General features: G+C 52.9%; 1 protein-coding gene and 1 non-coding gene across 15 annotated transcripts; both read right to left on the bottom strand.

Moving 5' to 3' along the window:
- Window positions 1–258: 258 nt before the first annotated feature.
- Window positions 259–20524, bottom strand: FCSK (fucose kinase). 14 transcript variants are annotated; one of them, XR_011996125.1, is made up of 24 exons: window positions 20275–20483; window positions 15695–15799; window positions 14993–15144; window positions 14159–14209; window positions 11322–11447; window positions 10889–10961; window positions 10400–10497; window positions 9926–10006; window positions 9185–9304; window positions 8839–9010; window positions 8345–8457; window positions 7588–7689; window positions 7305–7475; window positions 6910–6974; window positions 6149–6519; window positions 5322–5532; window positions 4979–5145; window positions 4663–4884; window positions 4178–4321; window positions 3925–4044; window positions 2136–2255; window positions 1949–2048; window positions 1219–1442; window positions 259–1049 (listed from the first exon to the last, which is right to left on the bottom strand). XR_011996125.1 is itself a non-coding variant. In XM_026011649.2 (24 exons), the coding sequence occupies exons 2-24, from the start codon at window positions 15774–15776 to the stop codon at window positions 963–965; spliced, it is 3240 nt and encodes a 1079-aa protein (XP_025867434.2). In that variant the 5' UTR covers window positions 15777–15799; window positions 20275–20524; the 3' UTR covers window positions 259–962. The 14 variants fall into 14 exon arrangements, 13 of the variants coding, with proteins under 13 accessions (XP_025867434.2, XP_025867435.2, XP_072587648.1 ...); XM_026011649.2 differs by having other exon boundaries at window positions 2136–2323; window positions 20275–20524; XM_026011650.2 differs by having other exon boundaries at window positions 2136–2323; window positions 5322–5526.
- LOC112929553 (U6 spliceosomal RNA) lies at window positions 15334–15439 on the bottom strand. Its single transcript, XR_003236948.2, has one exon. It is a non-coding gene; the product is annotated as a U6 spliceosomal RNA (small nuclear RNA).
- Window positions 20525–22324: the final 1800 nt, after the last annotated feature.

The raw sequence follows: 22324 nt of genomic DNA, 5'->3' as shown, positions 1-22324 counted from the left end.
AGGACAAGTCCACCAGTTGTGCTGAGATATGAAGGCAAAAGCCTAAAGTCTCAGCCTCCTCCAGCACCCAGAGCAGTATACAGCCACCATCAGGACCCACATGAAAGGTACCTCAACCTCATCTAATCCTGGATCCTCATCCCCTTCTTGGGCCCTTAGCACGAGAAGCTGGATCATCAGGGGGAGTTTCCCACAGTGCCAAGGCAAGTGGGAATGACTCCTGGTAGGAACAAAAAAAAAAGCTTTATGAAAACAACCTGGAAGGGCAGAGCAAATTTATTCCAAGAAAGTTGCAATCCTGAGAACCAACTACCCATAGGCACTGGGTCATGTGGCATAGTCTGTAGTTTTAATGGTTAAGGCCTCTATTAGCAGTGACTTGCTGTAAGACCGCATTGGCTCATGGCCACAAACAAGGAGTATGAGCCCCTACCCCTGTTCCCACTCCCCCATCAAGTCATCCTAGGACTGAGTGTTGAACAGGATAACTCTTCTCAAACAGAAGCCTGACCTCTAAGGAAGGCCACAGGAAATGCCTCAATGAGCTTCTTCAGGGTTGCCCTTATCAAGGGACCCCAGCCATCTGCTAAAGCAGGTTGCCACTCCTTCTTCGGGCCCTTATGGAGAATGAGGAGGCCAAAGCCCAAGGTGGGCCATGGATTTGTAAAGGCTACATGGGACACTGAGCTTAGGACTTTCCTATGTTCAGATGGAGCAGAGGCCTCACCTAGGCCATGGTCAACCAGGAGATCACAGTCCTATTCCCAGGCACCATCTGTTTCACCAAGCTCCAGAAAAGGTTGTGACCAAACTCACGTTGGCTGGCTTCTTTTGGGAGCAGATTCACAAAAGGGTAGGTAAAGAGTAGAAGGCTGACACTCCCTTGGGGGAAGAAAAGGTGGGGCCACTGTAGCTCCAGGTTTTCTCCTCTTACAGAGGGATAAGCTTTCTGGGAAGGAACATCAGGTTGAGGTCTCATCCCCCAGCAGCTTCAGGCTCAGGCCCTGAGTGTCCACTTCCACCAGGTGTACACTGTAGTTCCCAAGGCCCTGGGACCAAAAGACAAGGTGTTTAGAGGACAGGAGGCTCCAGGCAAGAATCAGGCCACAAACCACATGCTGCAATGTGGTGAGGGGGACTTGCCCTGTAGTCCCTGGTTAGTGGTGGGCTACAGTGAGGGCTCCTGTCCTCTACCACACCCCCAACACCATCAGGTACCTCAGTCTTGGCCAGGACAGCCTCCAGAGTCTCCTTTTGCCGTGGCTCCTTGGTCAACAGATAGAGAAAACCCCCGCCACCTGCCCCTGCCAGGCTCTGGCCATGCACATGGGGAGCCAGGACATCCATCATACGCCGTACAGCCAAGGGCTCACAACCTGGAGCCATGAGCTTCTTTTGCTCCCAGTATGTGGTCAGGCACTGGCCCAGCAGAGGCAGGCTCCCTGAGAAGGGGGCAGAAAGGGGAGCGGCATGCATGAGGCAGGATATTCATTCAACACCCATTTGTAGACTGAATGAGGTGCCAATAGGCACTATGTAACCAGTTTCATGATTAAAAACCTAGACCCAGTACTGGCTGAAAACAGGGTTGTTCGAGGACTAAAGTGCATAGAGCAGCCGGCATGGTGCCCTGTACAGTATCGAGTCAACTGTAGCCACACACATGGAACCCTGATCAGCTGACTGGAGCTCAACAATGGGGATGAGCCTCCTCCCCAGGCTGCTGCCTGGTAGTTGGGGCTGGAGGCCTTCCTCCTGATACATATGTTATCCTAAGATATGGCCCCTACATAAGTGTAAGACCCTGCAGAGGACAAGACAGTAGGCTTCTGCCCCCAGGGGCCTCATACATGAAGCCTATGCAAAGCCTGCATAGGCTGCAAAGCCTCAGGCCCACACACCACAAGGTACTCCTAGTGCCCTGAGACCCAGGCAAAAAGCACCTCACCTTGGCGGAAGGCTTCAGCACATTCCTCCGTGTGCCGTACTAGGCTGTGGGCATTCTGCACGACGGCAGGCAGCCGGGCATACCAGCTCCTCAGCACATCCTGCAGATGGGGCAGGAGGGATGCAGTAGGGATCTGGGCCCACCTGAGCCAGCTGCCTGCCTCCTTCCCCCTAGGGCCAGGGCTCACCTGCAGCAGATTCCGTGCCAGCCGGGTCTTGCCAGTGTACACCAGGAGCAGGTGGTCATTGAGCTTCTGGACAAAGCCCTCAGGCACAGTGATCTCTTCCACCTCCACCTTCAGTGGCAGCTGAGCCCGAGAGTGCCCCACCTTGATGCCAGGCATTAGACCACCCACTTGGTCCTGCCAGCCACCTCCTGCAAGCCCAAGGTCCCATCACTTTTGGAGACTATCTGGCTCATCTTCTGGCTCCCAGCCTTGCACCCCTGGCAGGGACCAGCATAGGAAGACAGCTAACCCCACTCAGGCTGGGCCAGGTGAGCTATGCAGCTTCTGCCCCCAGACCAGGGAACGGGACCAGCCCAGCACAGGGACAAGGTTTCACTCTCAAGCCAAGTGGAATTCACAAGACCTGAGTCTTGTTGCAGACCCAGTGTGTAATTGGAATTGGGTAACCCACATCAAAGGATGAGACCTAACAGTAAACTTCTCCCCTCAAGGAGAGATGACATAGGACTTTCCCTGGAGCCTAACAGGCCTCTGCACCCTGTCTTTTCTAATAAAGGGTACTGATGTTAGAAATCAGCCTTTCAGCACCTCTTGTTAAACTTGAAAGAGCTTGTTCACATCTTGCTTTAGCAATGAAAGGTTTGGATCTCTTTTCCTCTTGCAGCTATATAAAAGTGACACTACCTGAGATAATTCTGGGATAGGCCTTTCATATCTGGGGAAGGGCCTGCAAGTACAAAATGCCAATGGCAGGAGGCATCTGGAACTTTACAGCCAAAACCTGGTGGTTGGTGTCGGGCCCCAAATGTCAAGAACTCCTTACCAGCACCCTTCTCCTTCAGAGCACTTAGCACAGCTTGTAATTATACATTCATTTGAGTGGTTATTGATTAAGATCTGTCTCCAATAGACTATAGACTTCTGAGAGCAAGGACCCTGTTGTTGCTCATTTTATCCTCAGGGCCCAACACTGAGTGGATACTTAATAAATTGTTGTCAATTGACCAAATTGAAGGATTTGAATAGTATGCCTCAGAAGGAAAGTGAAAAGGCTGCCCCTTTTGCTAATGACTACGCATTCTGGGGTGTGAATCATGGCAACGAAAGGAGGAGGCTGGGCTACAGAGTGCCTGGAGGAGATACCAAAGTCAGGTGTCTATTGGTCTTTTGCAGCAGCTTCCCTCTTGGCATCATGCAGGTGAGGCCCTGCATCCTGAAGTGACCAGAGTGCCATATGATCTGGAGTCAGACAAACCTCCAGCTGCTCTCCCTCGTGCATGGATTCCAAGGGGGCATGGTGGCGTGGAGGAGGAAGGTGTTAGTAATGTTCCATTATGATCCCAGCCATGTACTGGCTCTCTTTTCCCTGCTCCATATGGTAGTGGAGGGCACAAATGACCACAGCCCATGGGACGGGCAAGTTGCCAGAAGGCAAGCTTAAAGTTCTGTCCCCTATCCCAAACCCACCTTTGCCCAGCCCTATAATGAGGGACAGTCCTAGGTGGGGAAATAATGAGGAACAGCACCTGGCATAATGGGTACCTAATAAGACACATGAAAGGTGCAGCACAGAGTCTAGCACTTAATAGGTGCTCCTAAAGCATCAAGCCCTTGTAGGTAGAAACATTTCAAATTGAAAACCACCAGAAGGGATCAGATTGGTAAGGAAGACGTTCTAACCAATTTAAGGAGTAGTACACTTACGTGGCTGTCTGCAAGTCCAGGGAGCCCCTGGAGGGCCCTAGGAAAATACCCATGACCTCCCTCCTGCCCCAGGGCAATCTTGTACCTGTGGTGAGCACCTGTTCCAGGTGGAGCACTGCATGGATCAGGGCCTCTGTGCCCACGAGCCGGCCCGCGGCCCTCTGCAAGGCAGCCAGGGCTGTGCCTGCCAGGATGCTGCTTGTGCCTGCAGGATGCAGAGGAAGGTGCCAGCCATGAACCAGCTCTGCCTAACCCAGTCCTGCCCTACCCACTCCCTCTGCTGGGCAGAGGCCAGGGAGGGATGCACTTTGGACAGCGGGGAGACAGGGCCTGCTCACCAAGACCAGAGCCATGGGGCAGCTCAGACCAGGTGTGCAGCTCGAAGCCACCCCCGAAGGTATGCAGCAGCTGCTCTCTCAGTGAAAGCTTGGAGCCGACATGCACAATCCCCGCACAGATGAAGGCTGCCTTCAGCAGAGCCCCTGCAGAAGGACCAGCAAGGAATTTGGTCTCCAAGGGCAGAAGCAGATACCCTAAGCTACCTCCACTATTGCCCGCCCAACATGGGGCTCACTAGGGGACAAAAGCCCAGCAGTATTGTAGGCCCCATCTCTAGGCCATAAAAGGGCCTCTGGTCTCCCAGCAGAGGCAGATGTGCCCAGCCCTACCTCCTGGGCCAGTATGCACCTAGGCAGGATGACTTCAGGGCTCCTCCACCAGACTGGCTCACCCTCAGGCCAAGCCTCTGTGGCCTGCAGGGCCTTCAAGGTTCTGCCCCCATCCCTCAGCTGGCTATGAGTGCCATCCCCACAAGTGCCCTGACCTGGGGCATGAGGCTGGCAGTAATCCTGCAGGTCATCTAGGCTCCAGCACACGATCTTCATGGCCATCTTGTCCTGCCGAGGCCCCACTGCCAGCCACAGCTCAGGCTCCGGGATGCGGCGTGCCCTGGCCCCGATGGGCCTGCGGCCATCCACTCGTACAGCCAAACCCAGTACTGCCCCACCAAGCTCATAGGCGAGGGGTGGCGTGTCACTCCAGCCACCTTTGGCAATTCGACAAGACCAAGTTGGTCACAAGAGCTGCCAGCCCAGCTCTGGGGTGGCTGTCCTCACCCCCAGCCCCCACAAGGGGCTCACCAGAGAAATCCACACGAGCCGGGCACTCAGCCACCACCCATTGCCCAGGTGCTGGCAGCTCTACTGGCTCCGTGGAAACAAAGTGCTGGGCTGACATCACAGCCTGGCGGATCAGAATCTGCCCAGCTCCCTCGTAGTGGCGGGCAGCTCGCACAAGCAGGGCTGGCCTGCCAAGAGGGAAGGGAGAGATGGTGACTGGAGCCCCAAGCTGGGGGTGGACGGCCTGGGTCTGGGGACCTGACTGCCCTGGGTAACCCTGGGTAGGACACCCTACCTCTGTGGGTTTCTACCTCCAGAGATGGCCAGGGACTTCTCCAAAGGTTTCAAGATCATTAGCACCCACCTGCTCAGCCACTTGTCCCGCTCCTGGGCAAGCGCCTGCACACCCCCAGCCAGGTCCCCACACTCCAGGTATGAGAAGGGCCGCATCCACTCAGGGTTGGCAGCTGGCCCACTCCGTAAGCCCCCTTGGCCCTCTGCCATGCAGCCCAGTACATCCGCCACACAGGCCAGAGCCCGGGCTGCCACACCAGGGTCTCCTGCAGCAGCTGCAACTGAGACACCAGGTGTCACCTGGTGGGGGAAGGAGCTTGCCCCCAGAGTCCTCTGCCCCCAGAAGACTACTCAGCAATCCCTAAACACTCCAGGTCCCTCACACCTCTTCACCTTTGCCCAAAATGTATCCTTTGCCTATGAGTGTTCCTCACTTCTGTGTGCGGAAACTGTCTTCTCATCAGCCCCATCCCAGATGTGTCTCTTCACCCCTCACCCAGATGTCCATAGTTGTCACGAGCTGAGGCTCCAGGGTCAAACCACATGGGTTTAGTCTCAGTCCCACCACCCACCAACTTAAGTGGCTTAGCCATGAGGCTAAGGCTGAGCCCCCCCGCCAGTGTGCCTGGACCCCCAGATCCAGCCAGCCACATCCCAGCCCACTGCAAAACACGCAGGGTTTGCTGATGCTCATAGGACCCCAAGGCTCAGCCCCAGGCCTCAGCCTCTCATCAAACCCCCCACTGACAGGGATGAAACTTCCCAGAAAGTTACGAGTACGCTCCACTGTATCTCTCCCCTGCTTTAAAGTCTCATGGCTCCCTAGTACCCTCAGATTAATGACCCAGATGGCAAGTAGGGCAGGTGACACTGGGACTGGCTTTCCAGCACACTCACCCTGGTCCAGTGTGGCCAGCAGGGGCCTGGGACAGCCCTCTCGGACAGCAGCCCGGATCAGCGGGCGCAGGCTGAGATCCTGCCGGGCCTCCAGCACATGCCTCGCCTTAAGCAGGGCCTGGCGGAAGAACAGGTCCCGGCGGAAGGCCAGTGTGGCAGCCCGGTCCAGGCATGGCTGCAGCTGCTCCCACGACAGACGCCAACAGGCTCGCCAGGCCCGCAGGGCCTTGCCCCCATCCTCCTGGGGATCCAGCATCCACAGCATGTCCTGGGGTCCCAGGGTCCTCGAGGGGTGGAGCACAGGAAAGAGGCGGGCACCAAGAAGGCAACGCTCTACAGGGGGCGTGTCTGGATCCCACAGATCCCAGGTTCTGATGTGGGGAAAAGGCACATTAGGGCAGAAGCAAGGGCAAGCTCTGGTCACCAAGCTCTGACCGCCTATCAGCTGGGAGTTGACTCATTCATGGGGACAGGACAGATTCCTCTAAGGCAGCCCAAGTGGACAATTCAGAGATGGAGGCCCAGCTGCCTTGCCTCCTTTCCCAGACCAGTGAACAAAATCCCCAATCCTGGGTGGGAATTTGGAGTTGCCCAGGAAGGTGCTGGGGCAAATGAGGCTGCCCAAAACAACCCCAGGCCCAGGGATGGTTGGGTGGCCGGGTGCTGTTCTGGGGCAGGAACAAGGGCAGGGATGAGCCTCAGGGAAGCAGCCACCCTGGCTGCCTCAGCCCATGGAGGCCCGGCGGGACCATCCACCTTACCGAACACCTGTCTTCTGGAAGAATTCACTCCAGGACATGTTGAGATACGTGCCTGTCCCCCGTCTCTGGGGGAAGAGGAGGAGGCAGTCAGGGTTCCCGGGGCCACAGAAGGGGGTTATGGACATGAAGGCCAGAGGGGACAGGAAGGGAGAGGGGAACATACACGAGCAAGTTCTGAAACACCGCATCAAGCCCTGGAGGCTCACTGCGCCTGCCCAGTTCAGGAACCCGGAGCGGTATCCTGCCTCTAGGCCCAATCCCCCATACCTGGCTCTGCAGTCCAAGGCGGTCACCACCCTCTCTGAACCTGTGTCTGGCCTGCAACATGGGCATAAAAATCCCCACCCAGCCCGCCACACAGAGCAAACAAGGAGGGAGGTCAGGTGGACACCTACCTCCCAGCTGTCCAGACGGCCAAAGACCGTGAAGACTCGGCTGGGAGCGCCATGCAGCCGCACATGATGTCCCTGCAAGACGAGGTCGTGCAGCTCCAAGCCATGCAGTGCCTCACACTGGGCCGCATCGAGGCCACTCACCAAGCAGCCGGTACCAATGTGAAGAGGGCCCTGGGAGAAGAAAAGTCAGGCATCCTAGCATGGCTCTTAGTACCCCCGCCAACACACACAGGCCCCGGCCCCTGTAGCCTGCCCTCCCTCTGGCCCTGCTCTCGGGCCTCACCTGAAGGTGGCAGTGCTGCAGGACACTCCCAGGACCCAGCTGGACAGGGCCCTCCAGCAGGCAGCTGACCACAGAGCTCTCAGCCCCCAGGAGCTGCGGCTCCTGTGAAGCCAGGGAGGAGGTCGTGAGGGGCCAGGGCCCAGGGCTGCCCAACCCCTCCGCATCCAAGGAAGGCCCCAGCCCGAATTTCTGCAGCTCCCCGAGTCTGATGACCAGCCAGATCTCTCTGCCCTGGCCCGACCTCACGCCAACTCCCATCCCACCTTGTTCATGCTGCTCCCCCACCGGCACGCTCTGCCCGCGTTCTCCTCCAGAGAGAGTCTGCGCTCAGTTAACGGAGGTCCCAGCAGCTGACGGCTCTCCCAGAAATCCTCCCCAACCCATCCAACCACCCCCATCCCTGCCACCCCGAGGGCCACCTACGAACTCACCCCGCCCCCCTCCTCAGCCCATCACCCCACATGTGCTGTCTCCCCAGGCAGACCCTGCAGAAAGCGTGGAGGGCGTCTTCTCTAGTTTCTCAGTCAGGCAGACCTGGAGGTAGAGTTCTGACTTGGCCACCTATCGGCTGACTTCAGGCAAGCCACCTCACCTCTCGCTGAGGCTCCTGAGCCTCCCTCATGTGAACAAGAATAACGATGCCTACACTCCTAGGTGGTCTGTTCCAAGCATGGGCTTTTCTTTCCCTTTCCTGAAGCCCCTGCCCCACCTGTCTGCAGGCACCCGGCAGGTGCACCTCCCTCCCGGCAGGTCTTACCTCCACCTGGGAGTGCACTACCTGCGCACTGGGAGCCCCTGGGAACGTGAGGCTATACAGGAACTCACTGGCTGAGCTGGTCATGTAGCTGTAGCTGCCATCAGGGACGTAAGCTGTAAAGATACAAGAACTGACCCCAACCCCATGCTTGCTGCAGCTCTGCCGCCAGGCCACCTCCCACCAGAACACATTCTTTTTTTTTTTTTTTTTTTTAGAACACATTCTTAATCAGGCCCTGGGAAGGCAGGAATGCCAAAGAGCCCATTGTGCCAGTGGGAAAGTTGAGATCCAGAGGCTCAGCCACTGTCCAAGTCACATGGCATGAAAGTAGAAAGACTGGAACTGGAGCCCAGGAATGAGGCAAAGGAAGAAGAGAAGAGAGTTATCGGCTCTGGTTTGGGAGAGGGGAATTGTCTGGCATGCACTAGGCCTGCCTGTTCCTAGGGTCCTCACTCCTGTTGCCCCACCCCAGAGAGCCAACGGGCAGTACCCACCCATGGTGAGGGGCTGATCGCGAAGCTCCCTCCACAGCTCAGCCCGGGCAGCCTGCAGATAACCTGCGATGTCTGAGTCACCTTGCCCCATCTCCGGGGGATGTCCTGACAGGAAGTCCTCCCTGTTCACATTCCGAGCCATGCAGAGCAGGATGTCGAAAAAGAGAGACAGCTGGGGCAAGGGTAGGAAGCACAGCTATTGGAAAGGTTCCTAGGCGGAGCTGGGGCAGTCCCAGAAACGCTAATCCAGAGAGGGAAAGGGACTAGCCGAAGGCCACACGACTAGGCTGTCAGCGTCAGGGCCTCTGTCTAAGGCCAGGGGACCTCTGCCCACACCCCCAGTCACCTGGACAGGCCGGGCTCCAGAGTCCAAGCCCATGTAGGTGCAGGCATCCAAGGGTGGGCTCACATGGGTGGCCAGGAGGTGCTCAGCAGTCTCCACAGAGAAGAAGGCAACCCCGGAGACCTGAAGAGGTCAGGGTCAGCTGGGGGGACACTGGGGCCAGGCTTCGGCCTGAGCTGGGAAGGGCACATGCAGACGAGCTAGGCAAGGTTGGCTGCCATACCAGGCAGAGCGCTCTGTCTCTGGGCCACTCCAGCACCCAGGCTCCAGGTGTACTGGGAGTGGCTCCCACTCAGGGATCACTCGACAGGCACGTTCTGGGACCCCCCTCAATTTTCAGGCCTTCCTGAACTAGAGATAGAGAACGAGAAATAGTTCCCTATCTTCCCCAAGTCCAGTCCCAAACCCTGACCCAATAGTCTTATCCTTGTCTTTCAGTCTAGAAGGATCCCCCAAGTCAGATTCTAGACTTCCTCCCAACTGCATTCCAGAAACTACTCACATTCCGGTTCTAGCCTTTCTGGTTCAAGACAAGACCCTGAATTCCAAGGCCACACCTTCCTCAGATTCTAGCTCTACTTGCTCCCCCGAATGCCAGTTCTAGACCTTACTCAGATTCTGGTTCTAGCCTGCCCCCAGAATCTTCTGGAAGGAGCAGAGCTCTGCCCTGAGCAGGAAGGCAAATATTCCCTTCCTCTTCCCATAAGGTCTCCAAAGCCCCCGGCGTGGGTCTGGCAGCTGTACCAGTGGCACTCGCCCATCCGGCCTGGCACACAGTTGTATCTCTGCCTCCGTGCCCTGGTAGTAAATATCCAAAACAAAGCCCTATGTGGGAGGGAGAAAACAGAGTTAGGGAAAGGAGCAAAAGAGGATCAGCAAGGAGGGCATGGTAAGGTGTGCTCCAAATGAAAACGTAGGACAGAAATCTGACAGGTATTAGCGTGCTCCCAGGGACACGAGTGCCAGGGACCCCCACCCCCCGATGGTAGAGGGCAGGCTTTGAATGTCTTCACGGATCCAAGAACAGAACCATTCACATGGCCAGTGGACAATTCTTGTTTAGCAAAATACTGAGTGAGCCCAAGGGCTGTTTGGAGGGGAACTCCTCCAAATCCAGACCATGCCAGGAAGTCCAGGAGGACAGGCTCCCCCAAGCATAGGACTAGGAGGCCAACCCTGATGGTCCAGCTGCCCACAGCGCTGCCCCAGGGACACTACCTGGGAGTCGGTGAGGTAAACACCATGGTTCTGGGCATAGGCCATGCTCCCTGGAAGGGCAATCACTCTGGCTCCCCGGAAGTTGTCCCAGCTGATCCCTGTGATTGAGGCAGTGAGGAGGTTCCCTGAGGGCTCCAACCCAAGGCAAGGGGGTTGAGCTCAGGGCAAGTGGCATCCAGACACCTCTAAAGGGAATATGGTTTACAAAGCCAAATGGAGATTCGTTTGGGAGAAGGACAATACCTCCCCTCCCAAAATTCTTCCACAGAGCCCGGCAGGGCCGAAGGGGGAGGGCTAGGGGTCTCCATTTGATAGCCAGGCAGACAGAACCCAGTTGCGGAAGGGAAGCCCTGCCTCCGGGTCTGGGCTTCAGGCTCCACACCCTACAGCTTCCCTTCTGAGCAGGGCAGCAGGCCAGGCCCGGAGACCAAGGAAGACAGGTGTCTGCCTGGGGCTGGGGGAGGCAGTCCCAAGCCTTCTCAGGCTCACCTGGGTCCAGAGGAACAGACAGCAGCATGTCGGTGCTGCAAACCCATACACCTGGCGGGGAGCCCGGGCCCAGCTGTGGAGGAGAGAGAGAATGCCACTGGTGGCCTGGCCCAGCCCTCCCTCTGCTCCCACACAACCCCGTCTTGACTTGTGTGCGCTCCAGTGGCCATCCTGTCCAGGACTCTGGCTGCTGAGGTAATGGGGCCTCTCCTGCCCTGTGGTGCCAAGGCTGGTCCTTCCCTCTACTCTGAGGACCATGCCTTCCCACCGGCATGGCCAAGATGAACTTCCTGAAGCTCTAACTCCAGGTACCTCCAAAGCCGTTCTTCCTGGTGCCTCCTGTCTGCACCAACACAGACTACATAGCTGGTGATGCAGTAGGAAAGGTGTGGTTCTCTCTGCCATGAGGCCCCATGGTCACCGCCAGCCTTACCCGATGACTCATGATGTCCAGCAAGCAGTCCAGATTGCAGACGACAGCCTCCACCGGAGCCTGGGGGTTCTCCACAGGGAGGCAGGTGAAGGCCCTGCCACAGTCATCCAAAGGGAAATCTCGGCCCTAGGGAGGGAGCAGGGACAGGAGAAAGAACCCTTGGGTTAGAGAGCCTGGGGACAGCTGTGCAAAGGCAGGAAACCATCAAGCTAGACTTGTGTTTTCTTGGAGTGCCTGGCTGGCTCAGTCAGTGGAGCATTCAACTCGATCTTGGGATTTTGTGTGTGTGTGGAGTTCAAGCCCCACTTTGGGTATAGAGATTACTTAAAATCTTTTTTTTTTTTTAATTTTTTATTTATTTATGATAGTCACAGAGAGAGAGAGAGAGAGGCAGACACACAGGCAGAGGGAGAAGCAGGCTCCATGCACCGGGAGCCTGATGTGGGATTCGATCCCGGGTCTCCAGGATCGCGCCCTGGGCCAAAGGCAGGCGCCAAACCGCTGCGCCACCCAGGGATCCCAGATTACTTAAAATCTTAAAATAAAATAAAATGTGTTTTCTCTTATAATGTTTTCGACTATGTGATTACGGTGAAAAATTAGAAAATGCAGATCTGCAAGAAGAAAACAATTCCTCAGGGATAAAAGCCATTGCCTTCATTTTGAGCTATATCCTTGCAGGTTTTCCTTTAATTTTTTAATGAGATTATGAGAAGATGGAGACAAAAGAACTTAATACATACACACACACACACACACACACACACACACACACTCACACAAGTAAAACTAGGGGAAAAGATTGGGAATTAAATCAATTTCAATATCCTAGCTGTGGTTATACTATAGTTCTCAAAAATATCATCACTGGGGGAATCTGGGCAAAGTTTGCAAAGGCTTCTTTCCATATTATTTCTTCCATATCATGGATCTATCCTCATCTTAACCAAAATTCCAATGAAAAGGGCATCTGGTTGGCTCAGTTGGTAGAGCATGGGACTCTTGATCTCGAGGTTGTAAGTTACAGCCCCCTGTTGGGTATAGAGATTACTTTTTTTTTTTTTTTAATCTAAACAAGGGGCACCTGAGTAGCTCAGCTGGTTAAGTGGTTCAGTGACTGACTCTTGATTTTGGCTCAGGTCATGATCTCAGGATCATGAGATCAAGCCCCCATCAGGCTCCACGCTTAGCAGGGAATCTGCTTAAAATTCTCTCCCTCTGCCCTTTCCCTAGATCATGTGTGTGTGTGTAGAGTGTATGTGCATTCTCTTTCTCTCTAAAATAAATTAATAAATCTTAGAGACACCTGGGTGGCTCAGTGCTCAATATCCCACTGCTCCCTTGGGGTATATTCAGTAAATTTCTATCTCCTTTGTTCTACCTCAAGTGAATTCTTTCACCGTCTGCACCTCCAGCTTCCACTCGATCAGGTCCCCCCACATTTGGGGGGCCCCAGTCAGATCAGGAGACACCATAATATGTAGTCCTAGTTATGGACTTCCTGTTCTGAATCACTGATCTTAAAGGGACAGACAGTATTTTGGGCTAGGGGGCCATATATAGTCTCTGTTATACTCAACTTGGTAATTATAGGTCAAAAACAGCCTTAGGGAATATGTAAAATAACAGGTTTTGCCTTGTTCCAATATAAGTTTCTTTATAAAACATACAGCCGGGGCACCTGGGTGTCTCAGTGGTTGAGCATCTGCCTGTGGCTCAGATTGTGACTCCAAGGTCCTGGGATTGAGTCCCGCATCAAACTCCCCATAGAGAGCCTGCTTCTCCCTCTGCCTATGTCTCTGCCTCTTTGTGTGTCTCTCAGGAACAAATAAATAAAATCTTTAAATAAATAAGAAATAGATAGATAGATAGATAGATAGATAGACAGACAGACGCCTGGGTGGCTCAGTGGTTGAGCATCTGCCTTTCACCTAGGGCATGATCCTGGGGTCCTGGAATCGAGTCTTGCATCTGGTTCCCTGCATGGAGCCTGCTTCTCCCTCTGCCTGTGTCTCTGCATCTCTCTGTGTCTCTCATGAATAAATAAATGGAATCTTTAAAAAAATAAAATAAAAATAAAAATCTAAACAAACAAAAAGAATGGCTGAAGAAAGTTTAGCAAAAAGTTTCCAATTAAAAAGCTGAGATCAATGTATATAAACTTGTGTGGCTGACTTTTCCCACTAAACAGTGAAAACATTCCCTGAATGTTCAGAGTGAGCCAGGCCAGGCCCCGTTTAAGCATTTACCGTGGATCGTCTCAGCACTTCCCCATGAAGTAGAAACTGTTGCCAACCTCATTTTACAGATGATGAAACTAATACCTAGAAAGAAAGGATCAAGTGACTTGTCCAATGTCACAGAGCTGTTAAGTCTCTTTCCAGGTCAATGCATAGAGTTAGTTGGACTTTTTTTTTTTAGGATTTTATTTATTTATTCATGATAGACAAAGAGAGAGAGAGAGAGAGAGAGAGAGAGAGAGAGAGAGAGGCAGAGACACAGGCAGAGGGAGAAGCAGGCTCCATGGAGGGACTCAATCCCGGGGCTCCAGGATTACGCCCTGGGCCAAAGGCAGGCACCAAACCGCTGAGCCACCCAGGGATCCGAGTTAGCTGGACTTTTAAATCACTGTCTACACTCCGCCAGGGGGATACGCTGCATATATACAGCCTGCTCCCTATTTCTAGACCTTTGGATCGATTCTGATTCTGATTCTTTTGGAGTTGCACAATGAGCATCTTGCACAAACACGAAGATAGAAGACCTATCTAACCCCAAGGATCAATGGTTTCAGTCTTCTGCATGGCCCCTGAAGACATACATGGCCCTCTACTAACCATGTGCAGGATAAGGATCCGGGCGGAGTGCAGGACATCAGATGTCACCACCTGTCAAAAGTGAAGAGCCCTGTTGACAGAATCCTGGGCAGATGGCACCCAAGGACATTGTCCTCTTCTCCAGGGAGAGACCCCAACACAAATCCACTCAGTACCAAAGGAAGAAAAGACAAGGTCAGGACCAATGGCCACAGGCAGGCAAGGGGCAGCCCTGCCCCCTCCTCAATAAAAGAGCCTACTGGCCCTCCACCTGGGACACTCCTCTGTCCCTGTTTTTTAGGGGAAGCTATAGGCAAGAATGTGAGGCTAGCTGGGTGACTCACGGTAAGTCAGCTCCATGGCAACCACACAGTGCTGTCCTTCCCTGCCAGTGCCACATCCATCACCAGAGCATGTCCATTCCTGTGACCACCCAGGGTGCCATGAGGACAAGGTGACTGAGCGAAGGGGCTGTGTGTTGGGGGGACCTGGCACACTGGGAACACTGACCCCTGTGCCCACACAAAGGAGAAGTTATATCCTAGTTCCAGCAAACAGTTGCCATGGGGGAAGGAGAGGCCAGGATAGTAAGACGGAAGTTTTCAAGAGAAGCCGGAAAGCCTAATTCTGAGGTACTGGCTCTGATGTTCTAAAAGCACTAGAAAGTCCAGTCCTGACTTCTACCCCACCTGATGAGTCTGTCCAATCTATGGGTACAGAAATTGGTACCAAATGCTGAACTGGATAGGTGATGGAGCCCAAAGAGCTGGTGACCCTGGAAACAATCTGTCTTGAGCCCCCATCCCTGTTTGGACCAGGACCTGTGGCAGAGGATAACACGTCATGAGCACTCACGGTGAAGCCTGCCCGGGCACTCAGGTGTTCAGCAGCCACCAGCAGGGCATTGAGGGTGGCTCCTCCGCTGCCCACACGCGTCTCAGGGTCCTCCACAGCCAGTAACAGTGTCCTGGCCGGGATCTGCTCCCGCTTCTGTCGCACTTCCAGCTCTGTGGTCAGAACACAAGCTGGGACTGGCCCCCAACCTCCCCACCTTGTTCCAAAGCATCTAGAGCAAATCTACTGATAGTCATTACTTTCTCTTCTTTGACTTAGGAGCTTCTTTTTAATTGAGGTATAATTGGCATGTAACATTATATTAGTTTCCACTACACAACATGATGATTCAGTATTTGTGAAAAAATATAGAATGCTTCACAAACGTGCATGTCATCCTTGCAGAGAAGCCATGGTAACTTCTCCGTGTGGTTCCAATTTCAGCATATGTGCTGCCAAAGTAAACACTTAGTTAGCTTTTCATGGAGTAGCTCATTAGATCTTCACCCAACTCTATGAGGTAAGTACAACCAGTCCCATTTAACAGATGAAAAAACTGAGTCTTAATGAAATGACATGATGTTTATTGAGGTCACATGGCTAGAAAGAAGCAGAATCTGGGCTTGAACCTAGGTCTTCCTGGCTCATGGGCTGTAAGGGTACAGATCAGTATTTGATGGGGATTCTACATCAGAGGCAAAGTGGGAAGGGAGGGTCCCCTACCTCTCTGGAAGACGTGGACACTATCCTTGTACTGGCATGTCAGGATGATGACCGTCCAATCGACCCCCTTCGGCTGCTCCATTCTGTTCAAAGTAGAGAGGCTCCCTGAGGCAGAGATATAGGTGTGCGTGAACTTTTGAAAACAATTACCTTACCCTAAAATTGATTCTTTCTGGTACATAGTTCTGTGAATTTAACACAAGTATAGGGGCACCTGGGTGGCTCAGTCAGTTAAGCATCCAACTCTTGATTTCAGCTCAGGTCATGATCTTTCTCTCTCTTTCCCTCTGCCTCTCTCCCTCCCCCTCTTAAAAAAAAAAAAAACCAACCCCCTCACATGTATAGATTCTTGTGGGCACCACTACTTTCTTTTTTTTTTTTTTTTTTAAGATTTTATGTATTTATTCATGAGAGACAGAGAGAGAAAGGCAGAGACATAGGCAGAGAGAGAATCAGGCTCCCTGTGGGGAGCCTGATGCGGGACTTGATCCCAGAACCTTGGGATCATGACCTGAACCAAAGGCAGACACTCAACCACTGAGCCACCCTGGTTTCCTGGACACCACTACTTTCCACACCAAAAAAACAAAACAAAACAAAACAAAAACAAAAACAAAAAAACAAAACAAAAAACAACAACAAAAAACCTCCTGCATGCTATTCCTTTGGCACACCCCCCTCCATCCCTCACCTCTGACAACCACCCTGCTCTCCATAGCTCCGACTGGACGATAATTTTTTAAGACTGGCTTTTTCACTCAGCATAATGCCTTTGAGATTCACCCAAGTTGACTGTACACATTAGTAGTACTTTCTCTTTATTGGCCAAGCAGCATCCTACTGCGTGGACTGGTATCCATGGCCTGTGTGTCCATCCAGCCATCAAAGGACATCTGGGCTCTTTCCAGGTTTGGGGAATCATGAATAGAGCTGCTTCGAACAACTGTGTGCAGGTTTAGTACGAACATAAGCCTTCACATCTGCCGGTGTATATCCAGGGTGTCCCTCATCCTTCAGTTATTGCCTGTGAGCTAGGGGGGAGGAGAGGGACGGAGGTTCTAACCTCCCAGGCTCCTGAGGCCAAGGGCAATTCCTTGGAGAAGGGAGCAGCTGGTGGAGGGGTGTCAACAGCGCCCACTACAGGGACCTCAGAAGGGATCTCCCCTCCCAAAAGCTCCAAGCCAGAAGGGGGCTGCAACCCACCGGACAGACATCTTCTTCCAGGGCACTCTGAGCAAGTGAGGGGAAAGTGGGCCTAAGCTATGGCTTTCCCCTCTTCCATCCCCTTCAACATTTCTCTCTACCAGATGAGAAATCAACGTGACTCCAGAGCACCCCTAAGACCATCTGCGGACAAGTCCTCAAAGGTACGCTGGCATCCACCTCTGGCAGGGGTCCAGCTGCTGTCCCCCAAAGCAGCCCAACCCCACCTCTTCTCTCTGACTTCCAAAGCTCAGCATGGGGAGTGAGGATGGGGTGCTCAGAGTGTGTGTCCAGTAGTCAACCCACGCTCCCACTAGGAGCTAACAGAAGCAACGTCCTTTTATACCACACTCTGCTGCCATTAAGCCTATGGTTAGAGCTGACAGATACAACCATTTAGCAACACCCACACTCCCACCAGCTTTCAGGGAGAGCCTCTACCACTAACAAAAATTGCTCTGCTTCCTGCTAAGCCCAGGAGGGAAATCCAGAGGGAAAATTCTGAGCTGGAGACCTTGGCCAGCCACCTGAGGAAAATGGCATTCCCTAGGATGTCCATCGGGCCTTTCCAGTAAAGGGGCTTCAAGGAATTCCAGCTTGGCCACAAACTCACTGTGTGATCTCCAGCACCCCTAACCTTCTCAGGCCTCCCATGGCAGAGTATAACTGACAAATGCCCCCAGCCTGTTCACATGGAGGCCACACTTCCCACCAACTGTTCCCAACCAATCAATGACTCCATGCATTAGGGACATGAACACAGAGCCATTCTTGCAAGATGGGGATCCTCTGACAGGCAACCTTGACTCCTGGGGTCCCCACCAACCCAAAAGAAATGTCTCAGAACTGCAAGGCAGTCAGAGATCTTCCTACCCTACCTCCTTCCTTCACTCCTTCCCTCCCTCCCTTCCTTTCTTCTGGTGCTCCTTCAGAGGCAGCAGCCTGACAGCTCTCCCTGTCTCCTCTAGCTCCCTCCCCTTTTTCCCCTTTCCCCAATAAATCTCTTGCAAGTCTAGTCCTATCTTGGTCTCTGCCTCTCCAAGGACCTGAAACAAAGTGCGGAGTATAATATCAGATTGTCTCTTGCCACCTTCAAAGGAAAAAAATCATTGTAAGAACCTCTAACTTCATTTCAGCAAAGTACTACCTTTATCCTCAAAGGTTAAGAAACCGAGGCACAGAGAGATTAAGTAACTTGCCCAAGGTCTCACAGCCAGCAGGTAGCACAGCCAAATTTGAACCAGACATTTTTTCTCCAGAGTCCATTCTCTTAACCACTATCTACATTGTGGGCACAAGGAAACAGTAAAAGGAGTAAATACATGTAAAGTGCTCAGTGTGTATTAGCTATTATGATAAAAGCCTAAACAAATACAAGGTGATAATTAAATGAAGACAATGTTAATGATAAAAGCCACTGGGACTGAGCTCACCACTCTGTCCATAGTTAAAACACTATGATTTTTCATCCTCACAACACCCCTGCAGGATAAGTATTATTGTCTCCACTTTACAGAGGCTAATGGATGCTGCAGCCAGGAGACTGGGACCTGGGTCACTCCAATTTTTATACAGGTAACGGTGGTAATGATATTTGGTCCCAAGCAAAGATGCTGAAAGAGAGTAAGGAAGAAATGCTGCAAGGAGGGTCCCATGACCCTGAAAATCTAAGCCTCATCTTAGTCTCAGCATAGTGACTGGGAGACATGGACAGGTGACAGATCTTGGCCAGAGGGAAGAGGGCAGGCCAATCTGGACTTGCACCCTCCTCGAGACTTAGGGCAGAAGAGCAGTGGGCTGAGATCAGCCCTCGGGGCTCTGTTCCCATAACTGACTCTCCCTGTGTGATTCTGAGCAGGTTACCTCACCCCTGCAAGCCAAAGATACCAACCTCCTAGACTGCTGCTGGTATTAAATAAAACGTAAAAGATGTGGATCACAGTGGGGGCTCAATGAGTGGTAGCTCTCTCCAGCAGGGAAAGGGAACAGGAGAGTTCAACTTGACCTTGAAGTTGATTGGAGTGAAGGTTTTGAACATTCTTCAGGCCAAAAATGCCCCTGAAGATGAAAAAGTCAGGGAAGGTCTAGGGAAATCAAGCCAGGACCAAGGAGCATGCCTTGCTAGATCAACCAAAAGGGTATTTTATGACAACACAGAAAGTGGAAGGACACTGGTGGCTGAAGCTCAGGAAGCGCTTTTGACAGGGACCAATGCCAAAGACACCACAGAATCAGCTCACAGGACTCCTCCAATAGCCCTAGGAATTGGATCTTATCACACTCATGAATGACACAGATAAGGTAAGAAACTGAAGGAGATCAGTCTGCTCAAAGTCATATACAGCTGGTACAGGCGGGCCAAATGTGTTCAACACCAAGGTTCACGTTCTTCACCGTCCTCTTGGAACAAGACACCTCTCCTTCAGTCTATGCCCTCTGTCACACCTGACGTTCACGGAAAACTTTGAAAAGAATACAGACCTCGGGATCTCCCGGTGGCTCAGCAGTTTAGCACCTGCCTTCAGTCCAGGGCGTGATCCTGGAGTCCGGGATTGAGTCCCACATCGGGCTCCCTGCATGGGGCCTGCTTCTTCCTCTGCCTGTGTCTCTGCCTCTGTGTGTGTGTGTGTGTGTGTGTGTGTGTGTGTGTGTGTGTCATGAATAAATAAGATTTAAAAAGAGAGAGAGAGAGAGAATACAGACCTCTATTCCAATATCCTGTCCACTTTCAAGAACGCTTCATCTACGGAGGCCAAGTTTAACAGGCTGGGCCAAGGTTCCCTACTAGAAAACTGGATAGGGAAGGGGTGCCAGGGGCAGAATAAAATAATAAAACCTCTTCATAAATGCTTTTTGAAGAAAGGTAGGGCGGGGATTTTGCATTTTAGAGCTTTAAAGGAAAAAACAAACAAACAAAAAAGAACAGGCTCATGAAGGGATCTGATCTGCCTTCCGGAAAATAGACAGACGTTGACTCGGAGTAAAATCACTTAGTGACTTATACAGAAGTCCTATAATCGAGATTCGTGCGTAACTGATGAGCCCAGATGGGGTAAACTGAGGCAAGAGACGTGGCCTCAAAGCAAAGTCAGCAGCGCCGGGGTGAGGGGCCCCCGGGGCTCGTACCCTCCGGCCCAGGCGCCCCCGGGGGCCCCCCCGCGCTGGCCGGTCCCGGACCACCCACCGAGGCAGGACCTCCCGACGCGCCTACAGCCAGGAGACCCCGGGGGCGCCGGCGGAGTTCACCAACACTCTTCCCGAAGCGGGAACCTGGAGGCCACTGGACCAGCTCGGTCCTGCGGGCCTGAGAGCAAAGGCCGAAAAACAGTGGGGGGCGCTGGGGGGCGCGGAGCGGGGGCCGGCCGGGACACACTTACCAGCCGCCGCCGGGCGTTGCGCGCAGCGGGCTCTTTAACGCGGGGCTGCTCGTCCCTTCGCGGCGCACCCTGGGAAATGTAGTTTCACCCCTCCGCCCGTCCCGGCTTGTTCTCCCCCAAAACACTGACTCCGAGCTCTTTATTGCCCTTTATTGCCGGGGTACCCAGATCTGGTGAGGGCCGCGCTTTCCTAAAGGGCGTGCGCGTTCAGATCGAGAAGGGAGGTGAGGCGAGAAGGGGGCTCCGTTGCTCCGCAAAACTACAATTCCCAGAGGAACGAATGCGTCTTAAAGACACAGCCTCGGTTTCAGGCGCTTGAGGTTCCACGGTGAAGGGTCTGTTTGGTCCCCCAGCCCGGACCAGGGGCAGCTGCTTTTCTGGGAAGAAAATAAAATCCTTTGAGGGGTAAAATAAATAAGAACAGCTGTTGCCGGATCCTAAGCGGCTCCTATCGGATTGGCGTTTGGCTGGTGCTTTTCGCGGGTTTTATCACTCGGGTGCTTCCGGAAGAAACTTTGCAGCTCTGCAGTGGGAAGGGCATCTGCGGAGCTTTTGGAAAAGTTGTGCCTTGTCTGTAGCCGGAAAGTTGGAAACACCTTTTCTCTAGGGGACATCCATGCCGTGGAATACTATGCAGCAATTAGAAAGAAGGAAGTAAAGCTGTGTTACAGTAGGGAGCAGCGTTCCTGATACTTTGTTAAGGGGGGAAAGCAAGTTGTAGAGGAAGCCGGTCCTGTCAAAAATAATGTGTATAGACACAGTTTCCGTGACAGGAGGGAGATTGCTAGGGATGGGCCAGGAGAACTTGAGTTTCATCGCTGTTTGGATTTTTCTTGCAACAGCATGCCTTCCAAATCTACCGTCCCGTCTCGGTAGGGAGCCTGAGGCCTTGGCATCAATCTCAAAGGAGATGAGGGACCCTGCTCCAACTCTGTGTAACCTTAGCCAGTCACTTGGCTACTCTGTCTCCTTGTCACCGTCTGTAACACAGGTTAATAATAGTATCAAATGCCTGAGATGGTTGTGAGGATAAGATACATTTTGGGGGGATCCCTGGGTGGCGCAGCGGTTTGGCGCCTGCCTTTGGCCCAGGGCGCGATCCTGGAGACCCGGGATCGAATCCCACATCGGGCTCCGGGTGCATGGAGCCTGCTTCTCCCTCTGCCTGTGTCTCTGCCTCTCTCTCTCTCTCTCTCTCTCTGTGACTATAATACATAAATAATAATAAATAAAAATTTTAAAAAAAGGAAAAAAAAAGATACATTTTGGACTCCGTAATAAATGCTCAAAAGAGGGGATCCCTGGGTGGCGCAGCGGTTTGGTGCCTGCCTTTGGCCTAGGGCCTGATTCCAGGGACCCCAGATCGAGTCCCGTGTTGGGCTCCCGGTGCATGGAGCCTGCTTCTCTCTCTCTCACTGTGTGCCTATCATGAATAAATAAAATTAAAAAAAAATTTTTTTTAATGCTCAAAAGATATTAACCATTAATAGGATTATTTTTATTCTTCTTCTTGCATTGCTTCATTAAAGCAGGGTCTTGCCCATGATTGTATCCTCAGTCCCCAAAACAGTGCCTAGAACATTGTAGGTGGTTAAAACAATTTGTCAAATGAATGCATAACCAACGATTCCCTACTCAGTCCCCACTACCCTGCCTCCTCCCCTAAATCTCTCTCCTTCCCTTGGTCTTCTCCCCCTGACGTTGTTCCGCCCTCTTCACTTGGCCCCACTTCAGTGCCTGTTCTTCCTTCTGTGAACCTAGGAAGCCTCCAGGGAAGTGATAAGCTGTCTCCCACTGCTGCTGTTCTCAGCAATGCAGATCCCCGCTCTGCAGTGGAGTGGAAGGCAGGGATGCCTACAACTACGGCTTTGGCAGGGGCTCAAGGACAACAGTGTGCACCAAGGAGCTCAGAGAGAGACAAAGGAGTCACCCCACTTCCTAGGGCAGGCATGCTGAGGGGGGAGCTCCAAAGTCACTCTAGAATTCCCTGGTCTGAGTACCAAAGATACTCAAGGAATATGTTTAATAAGATGAAGCCCTCGGTGCAATC

This window comes from Vulpes vulpes, chromosome 12, assembly GCF_048418805.1.
Source record: "Vulpes vulpes isolate BD-2025 chromosome 12, VulVul3, whole genome shotgun sequence".
Lineage (NCBI taxonomy): Eukaryota > Metazoa > Chordata > Mammalia > Carnivora > Canidae > Vulpes > Vulpes vulpes.
The sequence above is the reverse complement of the archived record's forward strand: the minus strand, read 5'-3'. Positions and strand labels throughout refer to the sequence as shown.